The 20,094-nt window shown below is 42.5% G+C and overlaps 3 protein-coding genes across 7 annotated transcripts; all 3 read right to left on the minus strand.

The window, feature by feature from the left end:
• Positions 1–647: 647 nt before the first annotated feature.
• On the minus strand, positions 648–4,092 carry Rnase9 (ribonuclease, RNase A family, 9 (non-active)). Of its 2 annotated transcripts, XM_006519142.4 has the most exons (3): positions 3,991–4,092; positions 3,795–3,874; positions 745–1,718 (listed from the first exon to the last, which is right to left on the minus strand). In XM_006519142.4, exon 3 carries the CDS (start codon positions 1,706–1,708, stop codon positions 1,154–1,156), a length of 555 nt encoding a protein of 184 aa, XP_006519205.1. In that variant the 5' UTR covers positions 1,709–1,718; positions 3,795–3,874; positions 3,991–4,092; the 3' UTR covers positions 745–1,153. The 2 variants fall into 2 exon arrangements, with proteins under 2 accessions (NP_898853.2, XP_006519205.1); NM_183032.2 differs by lacking the exon at positions 3,795–3,874 and having other exon boundaries at positions 648–1,718; positions 3,941–4,056.
• A 6,789-nt stretch (positions 4,093–10,881) lies between these two features.
• Positions 10,882–17,891, minus strand: Rnase11 (ribonuclease, RNase A family, 11 (non-active)). 4 transcript variants are annotated; one of them, XM_011245112.2, is made up of 3 exons: positions 17,826–17,886; positions 15,384–15,492; positions 10,882–12,306 (listed from the first exon to the last, which is right to left on the minus strand). In XM_011245112.2, the coding sequence occupies exon 3, from the start codon at positions 12,282–12,284 to the stop codon at positions 11,706–11,708; it is 579 nt and encodes a 192-aa protein (XP_011243414.1). In that variant the 5' UTR covers positions 12,285–12,306; positions 15,384–15,492; positions 17,826–17,886; the 3' UTR covers positions 10,882–11,705. The 4 variants fall into 4 exon arrangements, with proteins under 4 accessions (XP_011243414.1, XP_006519285.2, XP_006519283.1 ...); XM_006519222.3 differs by lacking the exon at positions 15,384–15,492 and having other exon boundaries at positions 17,826–17,891; XM_006519220.2 differs by lacking the exons at positions 15,384–15,492; positions 17,826–17,886 and adding an exon at positions 12,792–12,890 and having other exon boundaries at positions 10,883–12,306.
• Positions 17,892–18,886: 995 nt separating this feature from the next.
• On the minus strand, positions 18,887–19,431 carry Rnase12 (ribonuclease, RNase A family, 12 (non-active)). The gene has a single exon (NM_001011875.2). It carries the CDS (start codon positions 19,407–19,409, stop codon positions 18,972–18,974), a length of 438 nt encoding a protein of 145 aa, NP_001011875.1. The 5' UTR covers positions 19,410–19,431; the 3' UTR covers positions 18,887–18,971.
• Between the last annotated feature and the right edge of the window lie 663 nt (positions 19,432–20,094).

The raw sequence follows: 20,094 nt of genomic DNA on the forward strand, positions 1-20,094 counted from the left end.
CTCAATAGTGCTATACTATACTCCTATAAATACGATTGTGTATACATTGAAAAATTCAAAGAATCCATGATGTCATCATGGCCCAAATGAAATGGTTCACAGCATATAACAACAGGCCAGCCACGTGTAGAATTTTTGCAGCTCACTGTCAAGGCTGTATTGTAGTGTAACGGTGTCACAAAGGTTCAAAAGAGCTCATGAGGACGTTTACTTATTTAACATCACAGTCAAAAGCCTCCTAGGTAAGGCTTTTGGAAGCAAGGTTTCCCTGTGCCTTTCTCTTTAGAGAATGAAAATAACTGCCAGACCCAGGCCTTAATTTACGAATTAATGGGAAAGTCTTGGCAAAGGCTTATGTCTGAGCTCCAGCAAGGTGTGGGGCCTCTCCCACACACTGACAACTGGAAAGAGCTCTGGGGAGGTGGCTATGTACTTAGTAAAGGCTTTTATCTTGAGTCGCTCTTTGCCTGGATTTCCTCCTTCATGGTACTATGTATTGTGTTAAATGTAAAGAATGTGAAAGGTGAACTACATATTAACACAACACTGGAAAGATGCACTCACTGCGTTCAAGTCTGAAAGAAGTTGTTAATGTAAAAATCCTTCCAGCCCTAGAAACCCCTACAGGCACCACAGAGTCAGCCACTGAGCGAAGAAGCACTTTATTTTTTCATGCTGAACCAGGAAAATCACATGAAAATTTGGATGATCTTCAGAAAGCTATTCCAAAGCATTTTTTAAAAATTTTTTTATGTATTTGTTTGTTTGATTGATTATGCAAGGGTTTTGCCTGGTTGCACAGACAAGCCTCAAGCTTGGGAACTTCTGCTTAGCTTCCAAAGTGCTGAAGGCATTAACCTGAACTCGCACACCCAGCCTCCTGCTTCTCTTCATGCTTGTCATCTGTTTGCTGGAGACTTATTGTCATGACCCATTCTGTAACCTTTATGAAAACACCTGTTAGAGTTATGTGATCATAGCCCATGCCGACATTCATTGCTTTGGGGACGGAAAAGGAAAGAGGTGCATGATCAGAGGGAATAGACCCAAACTACCATTCTCAGGGTGAGCTACTCCCATATGTAACTGCTCAGAGAAACCTAGAATGTTGGGGGTGGGGAGAGACATACTTCTGGTGTCCAATGCTTTACTGCTACTTGGGTAGTGACATATTATATATATGGTCAGGAATAAAAATTTTGGTTTCTTCATCCCATTGACAGGAGACAACTGGATAACCAATCATGAGGATGGTTTTATATGTGCAGTTTGTCATTTGCTGTCCTGTTTCTAAAACACACCTCACTCCCTCGATTAGATTCATGCTTCTTCTGCAAGATTTAACGCCATTCTTACATTGCACTTCTTCACCATCACAGGCTTTTACTAGCTCACCATAGGGCACTCCTGCAATGTAGTGTTCTGGGTAACAGCGCCCCTTATAGTGAATCTGTTTAGTCCTGAGTTCAGTGTTGCAGTAATCGTAGTCATTGAAAGGTTGGTCACCAATGGTGATCATTTCTATGATTCTTTTTACGGTAGGTGGTTTGGTGGGCCCTGTACTCTCATATTCCCTAATAAAGTCACGTACTTCTGGGTTTAGTTCATATTCCCCAAAATCCCAATAGTTCCCCTGAAGCTTCGGTGGCAGCAGCAGCAGCAGCAGCAATGGCAAAGGCCAGGCGAACTTGATGACCAAAGGTTTCATTTTTTTTTGCCTGCGGAAACAAAAGTTGTATGTGAATAGAGACATTCTATTAGGATGCAATGTTTCTTTCTATTTCCACATAGAGACCACATTTACTAACTTTCACTGTTTGGCACTCTGAGTATGTAGTTCATTGAAAAAGTGTTAGACTTGAGATTTCAGAAATTATTTGAAGAGCTTCCTAATGTTGACTCTAAAATAAGTGTGTTAGTATTGAGTAGCAGATAAAGGAGGAAGTGTGAAAGGAAGAGACAGAGCTAGAGGAGAGTGGGAAGAAGTGAGGGGATATGGGGGGCAGTGGAGGTGGGAAGGAAATCAGCAAAAGGGGTAGAGGAAGGTTGTAGAGAGGGCAGACCACACCCACAGTGAAAGAAGAAAGTGGCTCTCTGGAGGACCTCTCCTGTTCTGTCTAAAACAAACACCTTTTTCCCACTTCCAGAAATTAATAATTTGTCCAGAAATGATCCAGCCTCCTCTTTTTGATCTTTCTCTGATGAGAAACACTGTCCATCTCAGGCCTTCACTCTCTTCTTGCTCACATCTGGTCAAAGATATCTTGAAGAAGAGGCCAAGGAAGGCCAGCAGCGGTGCATTAGACATACACTGAGCTGGCTCCTTGGCTGACTCTATTTCTGCTTCAATGCCAACTGCAATGTCTATTTTAAGGCCCTTCTCTGTGTTTTGCCACATCACACCACTCTTTTCCAAAGTCCTTCATCTCCTGTCTACTGTTTTCCTTGGTGATTCCTTCCGCCCCTGAGGTAATCTTTATCGTTCCTGTTTTAATTGTATCCCCACCCCCCAAACTCACTCCAGTTCACATCACTATTTATAGCTATGCTGACCTCAACAGTAGAGAATTCAGTTATTGTATTATTTGGATTTCTCTACATCTCTTCACCCCATAGTCTGCTGTTTCTATGTATAGGTCTTTATAAGTTTATGAGCAAATGTCTTTGCTTATCAATTCAACACTAAGCCGATGACATAAGATACAAGATAATTTTAAAGGAAAATATTGCATGCATCTTAGTGATGTCTGTCATGAAACCTTCCTGGTTAATTGTGATACATTTTAAAGATCTTTCTATAGGAAACTGAGGAGTGACAACATCTATCCATTAGACGATTCCAATTTGCTAAAATAAGCAACAAAGCCTAGTCTACAAACCAGTTTAGAGACCAGTCTTTTGTAGAGAACTTCTAGACCCAGTTGTCTTGTGTATTCCTATCCCAAATAGGACTGTTTTTCATTAATTCTCCAAGATCTTTCTCTCAGTGGAAAGCAAGGACCTTCTCTCTACTTGAAGTAGGCTTCTGAGACAGAATTTGCACGTGGCTTCCTACCTCAATTGTACCCATTGTTATCTATTGTTTCAGAGAAAGGGTGGATCGCTTTACTTAGAACTTGACAGCAGAGATACGAGTCTTCAGTGAGAATAAATCATTCTGAGTTAGGAAGAGAGAGTGAATCTGAGCAGCTCATAAGTACATTGTTGAAGTGAATTTAAATCTTAAAACAGTAACACAGATAGTAGTATAAGAAGTTGTACACGTCTTACCATAAGCTATGACAAAGACTTCCTATATATTTCCAACATTGGAACAGCCAAATTATAGAAGTTCTGTTTACTTTTTATTATTAGCATCTTCTCACTTCCCTCATGGCAACTATAGCAACCAAGAAACTCTAGCCCATGTGTAAGATAAGTAGGAATACAGTTGTGGCTAATTGCTTATTTGGATTTTTATCATATCCATTAGGAAAGGCCACAGAAATTTATAGAGAGAGTCAGAAGATGGGGGCACACAGTGGAAAATGGAGCGACTAGGAAAGTTAAACACAGAGGTACAGAGGGAGGAAAAGAAGTTGTATTTCAAACTGGTGGTGTTGAGTGGTCCTTCTACGTGAACATATACCTTCCTCCACATAATTTTTTCATACCTCCATCAATATCACCCTGTGAGAACCAGAGAGTTCAGCTCAAAACTCTGCAGTGAGAACACAGAGCATCTGGGGCATCTTGAGCAAGAGTGAGCAAATCGACACACACATGATCAATGGAGTCCAGGTGTACCCACTCACCGAGTGAGAACTCAGCAACAAAGTGGCCTTCAACAAATCTATCGCATTACAGTTTCTGTACGTTTCAAACCTGGGAGTGTCTAGGTAACAGGGAAAGAAATCATTATCAAGTTATCTTAAACACCAGAGAGCCTCGACTGACTCACAGAAGAGGGATGTCCAAGGGGCACAGGAGGAGGAAGCTAAAACTCTTCACCAGACTCTTGCCATCGTCTCCTCTCCACTTCTTTGTAGAACAAAAGTGCTCCTCTACGGGCGCTCTGTGGAATGGCAGGGCCAGGCACTGTCACTTTTGTACCCTCTTCTAGGGTCACAGTGTTCCCACTGTGCAGCCTTCCCCCACCTTCTTTCATCAAGGAAACTCACTCTTCTGATTGGCCTTGCCTCTGCCACTTGAGTAAATTGGCAATGTGGGGGTTTCTCACTGGTCAGCCATGCTCTTCTTGAGGAAAGAAAAGCAAAACCATGAAGAAAAGCCTAGCAGAACTTTAAATTGTTGACAAAAGCGCTGCTGGTACTGAGCAGAAAACCAGTGAGGGCCGTGGGCATTTGCGTGGGTGGAGAAGTCAGAACGCTGAACTCTGTCAACCTCATAGTTTTAATTATTATTGCATTTTAATTGTGTATGGGGGCATGTGCTCCACGGTGACATGTAGAGGTCAGAGGATGACTTTCGGGAGTTGCTTCTCGTTTTCTGTCATGTAGATTCCAGGAATTGAAATGAGCTCCTCAGGCGTGCTGAGCCATCTTACCAGCCCTATGTCTCCATCTTTTCCTTATCTCACCATTTTATTCAGTGGAAATATAGATTGCATACGAGGAAAAAAAAAGAGGTTTTGTTTTTGTTTTTGTTTTTGTTTTTTCAAGATAGGGTTTCTCTGTGTGGCCCTGGCTGTCCTGGAACTCACTCTGTAGACCAGGCTGGCCTCAAACTCAGAGATCTGCCTGCCTCTGCCTCCCAAATGCTGGGATTAAAGGTGTGTGCTACCACTGCCCAGCAAGAAAGAGATCGTAATAAAGTGTTATTTATGAATGAATTATTTCTTGCTAATTTCTTTTTTTTCTCAAGATTTATTTATTTTATCTTATATATGTAAGTACACTGTCACTGTCTTCAGACACACTAGAAGAGGGCACCAGATCCCATTACAGATGGTTGTGAGCCACCATGTGATTGCTGGGAATTGAACTCAGCACCTCTGGAAGAGCAGTCAGTGCTCTTAACCTCTGAGCCATATCTCCAGCCCTCTTGCTAATTTCCTAATCTTAGTTTCACTACTATAAATGTTGGAACTCAAAAGAGATTTTAGCACTACAATATGCTTTTAAGATTCCAAGCATCCCTGGTTAAATTTTGTAAGGAAATTCCAGGTTTTAATTGCACCAAATGGATTATTTTCGCAAATATTTTGAAGCAATGTTGTTTGTCTTAAACATTCACCTCAAAACCTAAAGGAGGACAAAGACCGCACTGAGTGAAGAAAATCTGAACAGCCTGAGTCCAGAGTGGATAGCCAGGAGGTCAAACACATTGTTAACTCAGTTCACAGCGCTTCTTCCTCTAAGGTGAATGGTAAGTGCTTGAGCTTGTGAGACATGCAGAATAAACCTACAAGAAACAAAAATTCTCATTGATTGAAAGTCAACTTTCAAACATAAGTACAGAGTAATTTTCATATCTCACTTTGGAACAATGAAGTCAATCCAGCACAGAGGCGGCAGAATCTCTTCACACGTGTCATGCTTTTTGCAAATTAATTTTCACTAATGCTTTGTCTAGCTTTTTAAAGCACAAGGCTATATAAAAATGTAACAGATAGTGATAAGTAGAAACCTGCTACATTTTTCTGTGAGTCATTGTGACCCCAGACGATGTAGACTTCTTATTCAACCCCTAGCTATGGCTTGCTTTCTATTCTCTTTCCCCTCTGAAGTCAAAGATGGAATAAAGATGAAATATGTAATGTGTAAGGTTAAAATTCTGACAAATTGGGGTTTTGGTTAAATAATGGGTAGATGAAGACAAAATACTATAAATCTCCATACCTCACATAACACACACACATACATCCCACACAGACACAGATATACTTACATAAACCACGCACAGGCACACACAAGGCGCCATATGAATTCTTCAACTTACATAGCATAGGAAATAAAGTAATTTTCAAAGATAAAAATTGTTTTTTTAAAGAACAAAACAAAATCTTTTTCATAATTTGAGGTAAGACATATCCTTCCTACACAAGACAGAAAGCTTAGGCATAAAATAACCTATGGTAGCTGATCTTCCACTTTTAAGGATGGAATCATACCTGTCTGGATACACAACATCACATCAGAAAGAAAGGGCAAACCCAGCAAATATTCTAACAGCCAATGGATGGCAAAAAAGGAAACTCAAGACCAGCATGAGCTTGCAACTGTGCGTATAGTGTACTATTACTTCTCAATTTAGAGAAAAGGCAGATAGTATCCGTGAGTATGTGTGTGAATATACGCTTATGTGTATGTATGTGCCACTTGTGTGTGCATATGTGCATAAATGTATGTGTTTAAGTGTGTGCTCATACCTGTATGTGTGTGAATGTGTGTGTATATGTCTTTGTGTATGCAAATGTGTGCATGTAACTTGAAAGTAAAAATACAGCTAATGAGACAAAGGAGACAGGTTTTGTCTACATACAAACAGCATGGGAGATAGTTATGGTTATGAAAATGTTCGATTTCAGAAATGTTTCTCATGTTCTTGGTTGTATCCAGGTAAATATCTAGGTTTTCATACAATATTGCAGGTTTGCATCATGCTATCATTAGTTAAACTGAATTAAAGGTACAGAGGTACTCTGCATTATTTCCTACAAATGCATGAAAATAATAACCTTAAAATAGTTTTTTTTAAAAGAAAAGGCATTATATAACTGTATGGGTCTAATACTATATTATCTCAAAATTACAGAAATATAGAGATAGAGAACAAACTAGTCCAGCATGAGACAGTTCTTCAGCACTAATGGAGCACATATGCACACACTCACACATACATAAGACACACACACACACACAGAGGCACAGAGGCACACACATACATGCATACAAACACGGATGCACTCAACATACATATACAGATAAACACATGAGCTCATACAAAACATGATGAAATGTGATTAAGGTCTGTAGTCTGCTCAACAGTATTATTTGATTTTATGCTGAAGTTTTGTAAACTGTTTTTCTGGGGGAAGGAGAGAGAACAAAAAATATAATTTTATAGCGCGCGCACATACACACACACATATACACAAACCTGTGAATATATTGGTTCTCCACTGAGAAATGAGTATGGCAGATATGTTGATTGAACTCCGTGATTTGGTAATATTCAGGACACTATTCAAAACAGTGTTACAATAAGCAGGAACTAATAGGAAAAGATTGTTCTGGGCAGAGAACAGGTTCAGCGTTTGAAGTCTTTGCTGTGTGACCTGGACAGCCTGAGTTCAAATCCCCAGAAATCACATCTGAAGCTGGGCTTTGGGTGTTTGCCCTGTAACCCCCAGTTGTGGGGCTGGAGATGGGCAGAGCCCAGGGATCAGTCAGTCTAGCCTCAGAGTTGGTGAGAGACCATGTGCCAAAAGAAGGCCTGAAAGAGGAAAGGGACTTATTGATAAGACGATGTCCTGCGGAAGAGGGAATGGGATGAAGGGGAAGAAGTTGTGAAAACCACTAAAATTCTTAAAGATATGAAACAGCCACCACAATAGGAAATATTAAAATCAGGGGAGAATGGAGAAACATGCCCAACCCTCTACCGTTCACACGTGAGTGCACATGCCCCTATATCTCCCGCACACTCACAATAGGACAGACTGCTGTGAGAGAAAGCACTTGACTGGGTGTGTGGCATTGATGTTTTATGAAAGTTAATTTTCCATAATTCATGTAAAAATGAATGTGCAGTATGACTACACTGATTTACATCAGTTGAAAAAAACCTACTAACGATATACATAAGAGAAAGAATCAGGATGGGTCTCCGACAAGCATTATGACATAAACAACCAGCAGATGCCTAATGTATCTGACATGTCATCTAAAGTAAAGCTGCACATAGAAGGCTCTCTTATCTAGATGACTTTAACTGAGAGCAGAAGGCCTGAATGTAGACCTCAGCATTGTATGGGCTGAGTGAAAAAGGAGAGAATGAGTTGGGCATCAGTACTCTGTGCTCTTTCTTCACTGATATGTTATACTCTAAAGCTGTAAGCCAAAATAAATCCTTTCTCAGACAGACAGACCAACAGACAGACACAGAGGGGTGTAGGGAGACAGAGAGAGGTTGCACTGTAAGATTCCCATGGGCTTATTATCTAATTGTGTTTGCTTGAAGGGCAGGACAGAGAGAGCTTTCCCTAGGTCCTGGCCATTCAATCAACACTGTTTATTGCTCCTGGAAACAGAGAAGAAAGCTGGGATGAAAATGGAGTGTGTCTAGGGTCTGATAATGTTCTAAATGCTAAGAGTATTTGGATACAGGAAAACCAGGGTCCAAAGCCGAGGGCTGAAAGCTTGAGAGAACGACCAGCATGAAGAGAATTCATGCTTTAGTAGAATACTATTAACTGATTAGAAGTAACAACGCGTCCACAAGTGGGTATCAAATGTAGTACGTAAATGAAAGAAATCAGCATAAGGAGTCCACAACTGGATAATCACAGTTTCTGTAATGGATAAGTCAAAGATATATCGATATTAGAGACCGTGATTGACAGGATGTGGACAGTTGGACCAGGGGTGTCAGGATGAAAAGCACATCTGCTTACTATAGGCTGCTGCAGTGTGGACACATAACATCTGTGCATCAGAACTCAGCAAAAGGAACCTGTGCATCTATAAAGCTTACAAATTAATCCTTAGAGTTAAGGCCAAGGCAAGATGCAGAGAAGCCCCTAAACTTACTTTACAGATATTTGAGTGACCTCATAGAAGAGAGTGGAGAGGCAGTCCTAAGAAGTCACTAGATTTGACTGAAAGGATCCCTCAAAGCTAAAACTGAAGGCACGGAATGTTTTAAATAAGCCTTAGAGTATAGCAACACTCCGATTGTAAATATCCATGAGTGCACAGTGATATACACAAATTCTTGAATAAATAAGTGGTTAGTTATTACTCCTTCAAGTAGATAAAACATAATTATACCCATGCAGGGGTGCTTCCTCCTAAAAGTACCTACGGAAACAGTCATAGAAAGTAAGAGGCTACTTTATAGTGGAGGGAAAAGATGCTGTGTAAGTCAGAAAATTGCATACAGGCTTCCTTTAAATGTTCCCATATTAACCTTGTCCAATTTTTCTCTATTACTATTATTCTATCACTATCTTTATTTTCTTGCCCAGATTATACATGTCACTCAGACCCACAATCTATCTTTCTCTCTTTCTTTGAACCTAATGTGTCTATACTATAAGATTAATGATGTGCAAACATTACTCCTTTTCACATATTTACTGTAAAATCTTTAAATTATTTTTTATAACCCTTCTGTTAGTTTCTCTGACTACTGTAACAGATTTGCACAAACGTGTTACCTTAAAACAACACAACACAAATTGGGCCAGGTGGTGGTGACACATGCCCTTAATGCCAGCACTCAAGAGGCAGAGGCAGGCAAATCTCTGAGTTAGAAGCTAGATGTATCTATAGAGTGAGCTCCGGGATAGCCAGGGCTACATGGAAAAACCCTGTTTTGAAAAACAAACAAAAAACACATTGATTTTTTTCTACAGATCTGGAGGACCAGAGTCTGAAATCAATATTACTGGGTCCAGTGAGATGTTTCAGAGGGAAAGAAAAAGAGACTGGCTCTCTGAGTGCATGCACGCTTGGTAGCAGAAGGCATTGTAATGGCAGTAGAAGCCATAGTGAACATCGTAGTGTGTGCACTGTCACGAGTGGACAAAGAGAAAATTGGGGCCTGGTCTGCACGTTATGCAGGTACCACCCAGATTGGACAGTTGCAGCATTACCACCCCTTTCTGGGACAGCCCTGCAAGACACCAGTGAAGAAAAGTCTTCAGAGTGGACCGAACGTCAGGCAGCATGCGTGGTCACACATTCTGTCTGGAAGGAGGAAAGACTAGATGTGGAATTGGTCACTGAATCACCTGGGAGATGGCCTCTGAGCATCCTGTCGGAATTATCTTGATTACATTGATATGGGAAAAGCCATCTTAATTGCTGGCAGGACTAGCCTCAGGGTAGAGAATCCTCAGCCGTCAAGAAGGGGAAAGCAAGTTGAGCTCTGCAAAGTGTACACTCTCTGTTTCCTGCTCCTGGCAGCTGCTTCAAGCCTTAGACACCTCGACTCATCTAACTTGGGTTAAAATAAAACCTTTCCCCTCCAACGGCTTTTGTCAGGATATTTTGTTAACACATCAAGAACAGGAAGTAACACAGCTGCGTTGTCCACGTTCAAAGGAGCATTGCCTCACTTCTGTCCCTCTCTGCCTTCTCCTGTAGCCAAATCTGTCTCTTGCATTTATGACCAAAATAAAACAAAACAAAAATAGTTATCTCCAGGGCTGACCTGACCCTCCATTATAAATGAATGATGTGGAAATAAACTTACTCACATATGAACTAAATATGAAGCAAGAAGAGACAGTTTTGTATGATGAACTGGTGGCAAACCAACTCTTCCGTTTGGAGAGTGAGTGCAGTGTAGTATCAGACCTGCCACATGAAAGTAACCCAAGAATGGATTCATTGAGCACAGCATCCAAGCTGTATCCTCAGTTATCCTTCAGGACCCAGGCTTTTTCTTCAATCACTTCCCTCTTACTGCCAAATGCTAATTGAGCTCTGCTTACATACCAGCTTAACCAAAGTAACAGTGAACCGAGAGCACTGTTTAAGCAGCCACTAGGCTGACAAGAGAATCCAGCTCAAAAGCCCCCAAATGTCAAGTGTGGTTAGATAGGTCTACATATTGTCAGCATATTGTATTTTCAATAGAATGAGAATTCTGTATCAGTATAAAAATATGGGGAATATCCACACATAATGAGCCATGTGCTGCAAGAAAAAGTGTTTAGCGACATAGCATTCATTTGCACATGTTTATTTCAAATAAAATTGTTAAAAAAAAAAAAAAGAGTTGCCTTGGGATGAAGGATAAGAGGGGAAACAGGCGCATACATTTGCACAACAATGAATAACAACCTGGTAACGGTCTGTGCTTCATGCACTGTTAACTCTGCGGGCTTAAGATTGGTAGAGAAAGCATCAAGATGGAAGATAACCCTGCTTGAAACTTGCCATATACTTGACACATCACTACCTCTATTTCCTATAATTTGCCTCTCGGCAGGCACAGCTCGTGAGTAGCCAGACTTTACCTAGCGGTGACAGGAGCTTTGCTTCCTCTTTGCAGTGGTCCTGAGATAGCAACAGGGGAATGCAGGTTGTACAGTGCTGGATCTGTTGATGCCGAGACGTCTCCCCGAGGACAAGCCACCACAGCTGGGTGGCAGGCAGGCGTGTTCAGGGGCACACACATGCTCACTATCCTTGGAAGAGCAGGACTGAGTATGTACCTCACCCTCATTCACACTATCTGACCTGGAGTTTCTCTCCTTACCTTTGTCCACTTGGGCAAACTCAGCTCTGGGGTAGCTTGATAGTTAAACCAGGAAGGAGTTCAGGTTGTGGGAACAAGAGTGAGAGCGGGAAGATGAGTGTGTGTTCTAGGGTCAGCTACAAGTTTTAATTAATTTGTGCTGCTACTTTGTTTCGCTCATCCGGTTAGTACCAATAGTGTTCACCACGTACTAAAGGAAAGATGTGTGAGGCAGAAGGAGAGAAGCAACAATGACCTTGAACTTGTCCTTCTTTAGTCCCAAAGCCTGTGACTTACAATTTACAGCCACTAACTAACCAGCTCATCAGAGAATTGCTGGCCAGCACTGTCAGGATTTTCTTTAATGAGGTGATGCTGTGCTCATGGGACCTGAGGCACTGGTGGCCTGCAAGGACCTTGCACGTGGTACGCTCCAGTCCTAGGCTCCCACTGCTGCTTGGCTTGGGTGTTTGTTCACACTTCCCTCGGGTGGCCTTGGGAATTCTGAGGCTCACATCCATGGAGCCATGTATAAAGTCATTGCCCAACTGACAGGATGCATTCCCGTCTACCTCGGTTCTCCAGACTCTTAGGCTGTTTACACAGTTCCTGCCATCTCTCATAGTATTTCCCTTGGGGATAATAAAAGATAGCCTTCTGGGTGTTAGGGGTGTGGCAGACATCACATGTTTGGATATGCTGAGGCCAGTATTTTTGTCTGACAGGGTTGAGTTTGCTGATTCCTCTAGAGTCTGTTTTGCAGCAGGTTGCATCTCTTCCTGTGAAAATTGTTCTGTGGTCCCCTTCATTCTGCTTTCTGAAGGCTTTGCAAGAAGCAGTCCAAGGGCGAGCAACAGCAGAAAGACTGCCATCTTGTAAGTATGGTGATCTTGTCTGCAGTAAAGATAAAAGGAAGGAGAATGCAGGGCAGATGTTTTCCTTTTTTGTGAGGGTAACTATTCTTAGTAGCAACCTCTAAACATAAGACTCCCACAGATATAGTTGAAATATGACATAGCAAGATGACAGTCCCTTGAGCAACCTGAGCAACAATGTTAAAATCTCCACTTACAATCATTCACTCTATCTATTTAACCTTAGTTTACCAATCTGAAGAAAAAACAAAATGACGAACAAAGACATAAAACCCATGAGCTAAATCTAATGTGCAGGGACCAAGCATCTTTCTCTTTTCTGCTCTTGCTGGAGGGGTCTACAGTCTCCATGTAGGTTAAAGCCATCTCACACCTCACTATTGCTGTCTCTTACTGCCCACACAGGACCTGGCTCTGGGTGCCATGTGAACAGGCACAGACAGTAACCTTTCTCTATTCCCTGGCTTCTTCGCCACCCATTCTCAGTCACAGATCTCTCTTTACCAGTTCCTTTGACAAGATGATGCTGCCGAGAAAGAGTCCAGCTTCTTGCAGGGCTGGAAGTGACACTGTGTCTCATAGTCAAAGATTCTGCTATTGGGTCTGACCAAGGGGAGGAGGGGCAAGAAAGGGGTAGAGAGATGTGTGTGGGCTTGATGAGGAATCCAGAAGCCAAGAACACTCAAGGGGAACTGGACAGAGTGTGTTTGTGGCAGTCTGAACCTGGAGCCCGGGAAGCACCCTGCTTGCTCTTCCTTCTGCGAAGTCTTCCTCGCCATTTCCTTTAATCCCAAAGTATTTATTGTTTCCCTCTCTGAGAGCCGACTGCACATCTTTCTTTATGTTTCACTGTGTCCAGTCTTTTCACTGTCTGGTTAGGTGACAGGTACGACCCACACTCTTGTAAGGCTGACAACTCCCTGATCCTGAAACATCCTTTCTGACCACTGCTAGAGGACACACGGACCTGCGCTGACATCACATCCGAACTGTCAGCAGCATAGCATGAGTAGTCAACGTGAAGATCTTTAGTATTGTCAGTGCTAGACATTCCATAGTACGAGCCCCAGAAAAGATGATTATTTGTGTTGATAATTCTCTCTTACACTCTAAAATGATTTTTACCCTTTTCCCCCCCCTCCCCTTTAAAAGTTTCTCCTACCCATGTGCGTTCTGCACTGTCACCTCGCCTCCTTTGTCATCCCACCCTGTACCCCAACCCCATTCTGTAAAACATCACTTGAAAGACACTTTCTTGGACCTCTCAACACTTCTCTCCTTCCCTCCAGGAACAGAGAACGCCCGCCCCTGAAGGCTATGAGCCAAACCTTTGCTGTTCTCATTCCAGTCAGGACTTAGAGCTTCCCTTGTGATTTTGCTGAACAAAGCAGTCCTGATCAATCAGAGTGACCCTTTCTTATCGAAAGACACCATAAGACTCCATCTCTCCTTTTTTTTTTTACCCCCCCCACCCCCCCGCAGATTTTATTTTGTATTTATGGCTGTGAGTCTGTACATGTCACGTGTGCATGGGGGCCCACAGAGGCCAGAAAAGAATGTCAGATTCCCTGGTGCTGGAGTTATGTGTGATTATGAGCCATTTGATGTAAGTGTGCAGACCCAAACTCAAGTCATCTGAAAGAGCAACAAGTGCCCTCCACCCCTGAGCCATCTCTCAGACTCCCACCTCTCCCACTTTGGGGCTTTCTTTTCTGCCTCTTGAAAGTTCCCAAAGCCAAATCCAGGTTGCATTTTTTTCTTTGACACATCTTCTCCTCACTTAAGTCTACTGAATGTCTCATTTCTGTGAATCTCTTATAACTTTTTTTAATGTTTTTTTTCTATTTTTGTCTCATTTCTGTGAATCTCTTATAACTTTTTTTAATGTTTTTTTTCTATTTTTAATTGTGTGTGTGTGTGCACGCATGCATGCACGCATACATAACTGTGAATGCAGGAACCCTGAGAGGCCAGAAGAGAACACTAGACTCCCTAGACCTAGAGTTACAGAGCACTGTAAACTGTCTGACGTGGGTGTTGGGCATTGGCCAGGTCCTCTGAAGGAGCCCTTAACCCCTGAGTCACATTCCAGCCTCTCACTTGTCGTTAAAGACAGGAATCACTATTTAAAACAGGATGACATGGAACTTGCTAAATTACCCAAGCTGATCTGAAACTCAAAACTGAGTCTCTTGCCTCAGCGTCCTGAACACTAAACAACAGGCATGTACTATAATACCTGATGATTAGTGGATAAAGAACTCTGGCTACATGTGTTCCTTGAAACTGTGTGCCCTAGGCATAGACTTGGTAGATATTGAATAGAAGAAGAAACTGTAAATAACTTAGTTATTTTTTTGGATCCTCTTCATCCTTTGCCATTGACTCCTCTTGGTGAAGTGACTTTAGGGAAACAGGAAGGCAATGCGGAAGAACGTTGCTGAGATCTCTGTCTCAGCACATATTTCACACGGGCAGAATTCATAGCTACTGCGCTCGACTGCAAATTATTAGGTGTTCACTAAAAATATATACATACACCCCAAAGTAAAGATGTCTAAATGCCACAATTTATCTGAATTGGGCTTTGGTCTCTATTAAATGAAAATGCTAAAAAATGGATTCCTAGATCGATGTCACTTGTACCTTAAAGGGACTCATTTACCTTCAAGAGTTGTTTTTAAAGAGGATGGAGAAGTTAGAGGGAGGAAGAGACTTAAAGGGAATGAGGGCAAAGGGGAAGACAATACCCCCAGGGATAGGGCAAGAAAGCAGCAGCAATGGGCTGCTTTGTCTGCTTCTGACCAAGGCTGCCCTCCCATAACCCACTTCTCATCCCCCCCCCCCCCGCACCCCTACCCCAGCACCCTTCCCTGCCGTCCCTTCTCCTTCTTTGTTCAGACACTGAGCATTCGGCTCACTTGGGAGCACGTAAAAATTCCCAAGGCAACAACGATGATGGAATTCTGACAGAGAAAAAAAAAATCATCTGGAGAAGCCTTGCCCTGTGTGGAAGAAGCCACAAGACAGGTTCTGACCTACAAGCTGTGAATTGTGTTTCACTTGGGACAGTTGTCCTCCTCCCTGGAAACCTACCTGGTCGGTCATAAAAGACAGAATTAGCAGCCCACAGAGATGCACCTCCTCTTTTGATACGACCTTGAGTTAAGTCCAAAGGACTGGTGCAACAACTGAAGTCTCTCAACTGAAAAGATCAGGACAGAACAAGCCCTTCAACATCTGGGAACAGCTCACCCTGCTCCAGCCCACTCACTCTCTCAGTCTTGCATCCCACGTACAAGCTTGAGACTACATCACTCAGAATTAATGACCCCATAAACTGGCCCCTACTTGTTCATTATCTGGATTTCTTACTAATTTTCCGACTTAAGCCTTCCCTCAAGCAAAGCCGCTTTCTGCACTACTTAAGAAATAAAACAAGCTCTTTAAGCTCTCAACTTTCTTACTCTCACCTCTAGTCCTCTTTCTCTATCTCCCTTCCCCCACTCTCCACGTGGCCATGGCCGGCCTCTCCCTCTTTCTACCTTCTGTCTTTCTCCCTGCCTTGCTACAATAAAGCTCTAAAACCACAAAATAAATAAATAAATAAATAAATAAATAAATAAATAAATAAATAAATAAATAAAACAAACAATAGGATAACAGGCTTGGGAAGAAACCACAAAGGTTATTATAGTTTTATAGATGAAACAACTAATTACTAGAAGCATACTGACAGAAGACTAATTATCGAGACTTGATGAAGTTTCCAGAATAGGAGGCTCTATTTGTCTACCTCTCCTCTCCAGCTGCAGGTTTCCACATCCATATAGCTGAACACGGGGCGACTACATATTGACAAGCAAATATCAAAAGCAGAGGGAGTTTGCAGTATGGCTCAAAGCCTCTCTGTTTCATTCAGAATTTTGAAGAGGAAAAACCTTAGCTCAGAGAGACTCAGTCCTGCCTTCGGACTTTTCGTATCTGCAGCTCTCCACGGTCTTTATGGGAATGGTCTCTGACATAGTTGGATGCCTTCCAAACTTCTTTTCTTTTCTTTGGAGACCAGGAGGAGCTGGTGAACAGGGACAGATGCAGTGTAATGTGTATAATCTATCTTTAGAGAAGTCTTTAAGACCCAAGAAATGACCCCCAAAATATAAGCTCCAGCCATTTCTCCTGGATACCCACCCTACTGCTATAGAGAGACAGCTCAAAGGCGGATGAAAGCTGTGGAGAAACTGAGCTGGAGCTCATTGGAAAATTCTTCCGGGCTGGGCTGGCTCTCTAAGTGCTACATAGTTCCGAGTGGGACTCTGTGGGGTAAAGGCATGGATGAGCTAACACAGCTGTGAAATGTAACACCATCCTGCCTCACAAGATGAACCTATTGATACAATGGTGGCCTGACTGATACCGGTATGTTAGGGGTAAACCACTGCTTCCTAATTTGATTCTGGGCTTGCCTAATACTTTAAACCGTAACTGAAAAGGTCTTAGACGGGGAGGAGAATCTAATCTGACTACTTAGCTAAATTGACATAGCATCAAACCTCCCTCTAATTATCTGTGTTTATGCCTACAGACAAAGGCTATCTGAGCCTTAAATAAAGGCTTTGTTCACTCCTGGTGATGAACAAAGGCGAATGCAACAAAGACCTTTGACTGCCCAAGATGCTGAGAATAAAGAATGGCTCATCCCCAGGCAAGAGGTTTAAATCACCCCTCAATGCTCACACAACATTGTGAGGAGGAGACCGAAAGTGTATCAGAGCCATAGAGTGAGAGGAGGGACTGCAAAATGGCATCTTCTATGCACAACTTGTCTATGGCAATCGTAAACTTCCAGGAGCTGAGTCCACAGAAGTCAGGCCCTCCAAACAGTCAGCTACGGAGGGAAAAAGGACTCACAGGCCCTACCATTTACTGCTGACCTGGGCAGCCCACAGGTTCAGGCTCCGATAGTCATTTCTAAACTCAGGGTGACACAGAAAGATAAGCTCTGAGTTGAGAAAGAGCAAGTGGTGTGAGGAAATGTAGGGGGGTGAGAAAAGTCGAAGCAGAGAGAGCCTGGGGGTGTTTGATGGAAACACAATGCATACATGTATGAGATTCGCAAACAATAAATTTCAAAAATATATTAAAGGACAAAGTCCCTAAGAGGTAACCCCAGTAGTGTTTTCTTTTAAACAAACAAACAAACAAACAAACAAACAAACAAACAATTGCGGGTTGGAGAGATGGCTCAGAGGTTAAAAGTACTTATGCTTCTTGCAGAGAGCAAGGTTCAGGTTCCAGAACTCACAGAGAGTCTCACGATCCCCCGTGACTGCAGTTTCAGGGTAGCTAGATGCCCCTTCTTACCTCCATGGGTACTACATAAGCGTGACACACACACACAAATAAAACAAATAAAGAAATTCAAGGGGAAGTGGAGACAAAGTGGCACTCCCAGGTAAAAATCTATTAATTGATAGCTGCTGGAAGACGGAAATTCTTTTTTCTTTAATAGAGTGACACCTAGTATAGCAACCATACCTCAAGGCAGGTCTTGTGCTCAGGATAGCTGGCCAACACAAATGGAGCACCATGGTTTGGTTTGGTTTGGTTTTTAAGAGAATGAGAGAACATGAAGCTGATACTTTACATTTATTTTAATTAAAACAGAATTTTGTCTCTTTTCTCCTTCTTCCCTTTCTTCCGGCCCCTCCCATGTCTCTTCCCTCCCCCCCCCCATGTTTGCCCATTCTCAAATCGATATCTCTTTTTCTTTTGTTATTATAAATCTGCATAGTATTACATATTTGCATATATGCAGATTCATTTTTGTTGTTTGTGTCTTCAAGGCTGACCACTTTGCAAATAACTAGGGGCTGGGAGAGGGGTCAGAAGGAAATAGGGCGAAAGGGAATGAATATAATCAAAATACACTGTATGGGGAGAGCACGTGTCATAGGCTTTTAATTCAAGTTCTTAAGAGCAGAGGTGGGCAAATCTCTGTGAGTTCGAGGGCAGCCTAGTTTACAGACTGAGTTCCAGTCTATCTGGAGCTACAAAGTAAGATCCTCTCTTAAACAAACAAAAATCCATAATATACGATTATTGAAGAATAAATAAAATCATACTTCAAAGAAATACATGCCATGTAATCCTTCATGCACAAAATTAACATTTTAAACAGTGTGATCTGTTCCCTTGCTGGCAACATTCATATGTCCTGGCTCATTCCAATCTTGCCCTATAGTGCTGGATCTTTGAGATGTAGATATTTTACACAAAAGGGATTTTTTGCTATCATTTTGATTTTTCAGAATATTGACTAAATGTTGTTTATCTAGGCTAATTATTGGGTTTTGTTTGTGTGGTGCTTGGTTGGTGGCCCCTTGAGCGTCACACCTAACTGACTTTTGTTCTCCAACTGAAATCTGACCTCAGATTCCCATTAATTCCATTGAATGACTCAAAGACAAGGCAAAAAAACTTAAAACACACATGTGGAGCCTGCGATTTAATTCAGCAAAGATGTTTTTATTGATACAGAACCAATGATTGTGTCTCAGCAACACTGGGAGGATTAATCACCTACCCCTTCCATTCACGGCCTTACCCCATACCCACAGTTCAGGTTAACCAGAGCGGCTCGGGGACAGATAAGAAGTCCTCACACTCAGTGCTGATGGCAAGTTATTCCACATATCCCTGGAGATCAACTGGCCCTAAGTCATCACAAGTCACAAGAACAAACCCCTTTATGGGAGAAATTTGGTACCTGCAGGCAGGATATGTGGTGCCATCAATGAGCTGACAAACTGTCATCCTGAATTTTGTCTCACTCTGGAAGCAGAAAAGGTCAGAATCATTTGGGCACGACATCTTCTTGGAGGAAGTGCAAACTCTGTTGATCTTCTGAGGCCTCTCGTGGATGAAGACATGCACCTTTCTGCATCTGTGGTCGGGTTCCCTGATGACCCTCTGGAGAATCATGTAGTTGCAGTACCTCAGAGGAACAGCATTCTGAGGATAGTCCACATGCAATTGTTCTATGGACGTCAGCACAACATCTTCAGTGAGCTCATTCTCCCAGAACAGAAGCAGCAAGAAAACAACCACCATTAGGACCATCAGGGGCAAGATTCCCTTCACATCTCTGGCTTGAACTCCTGGTAAGTAAAGGGAACAGAAAGCACCAGAGGGTCTTGAGAGTCCTCCAGCTTCAACCCAGGACGACCGCCCCCACCCTCCAGGATACATGATCCCTTCCTGCTAATTTAAATCACACTGGTCACCTAAGACCCCATTGCAAGTGCTGCCCAACTAGGAAGCCATTTTTCCTATTACTGACCGGTTTCCTTCCCACCCAGCTCCACACACTGCCCTCGAGACTGTAATCTGTTCCTTCCACTTCCTCTCCCTGCGTGGGTTCAGCTTCCGCTGGCGCTAGCTCCTCTCACCTGCCCTTTTTGCTCTTGTTCTCACAGACAGCATGCCCTTTTAATCATGTATGTGAGAAAATCCTTCCTGTCTCACTGTTCCTAGACCAGAGCTGATAAGGAGATGTTGAATGTGGGGAGGGCAGAGGAGGAAAGAGCAGAAAGGGAGGGGCCCGAGGAACAGTGTGCTTGAGTGCACACTGTTGGAGGAGGAAGAGAGTTGACAGTCGAAGTGAGACATTGGTAAGGCGGGCCCTGCATCGGTTCTCATTAGACACTCATGGGCTCTTTGGAAACATTTAATAGTGATTCCAGCATTTGATTCATTTGGGAATATTTAATGCCACCCCCAGTATTGTCCATTGTCTACGTTTTTA

Source organism: Mus musculus, chromosome 14, assembly GCF_000001635.26.
Source record: "Mus musculus strain C57BL/6J chromosome 14, GRCm38.p6 C57BL/6J".
Taxonomy (NCBI): Eukaryota; Metazoa; Chordata; class Mammalia; order Rodentia; family Muridae; genus Mus; species Mus musculus.

What these genes read in the sequence shown, in the direction of transcription:
- Rnase9 (NM_183032.2), bottom strand. Translation starts at nt 1,708, where the DNA reads ATGAAACCTTTGGTCATCAAGTTCGCCTGGCCTTTGCCATTGCTGCTG.
- Rnase12 (NM_001011875.2), bottom strand. Translation starts at nt 19,409, where the DNA reads ATGGTCCTAATGGTGGTTGTTTTCTTGCTGCTTCTGTTCTGGGAGAAT.
- Rnase11 (XM_006519222.3), bottom strand. Translation starts at nt 17,878, where the DNA reads ATGGTGCTCCATTTGTGTTGGCCAGCTATCCTGAGCACAAGACCTGCC. An exon ending in AGCACAAGACCTGCCTTGAG is followed by an intron (nt 12,307 to 17,825) that starts GTATGGTTGCTA and finishes TCTTTACTGCAG; the next exon opens with ACAAGATCACCATACTTACA.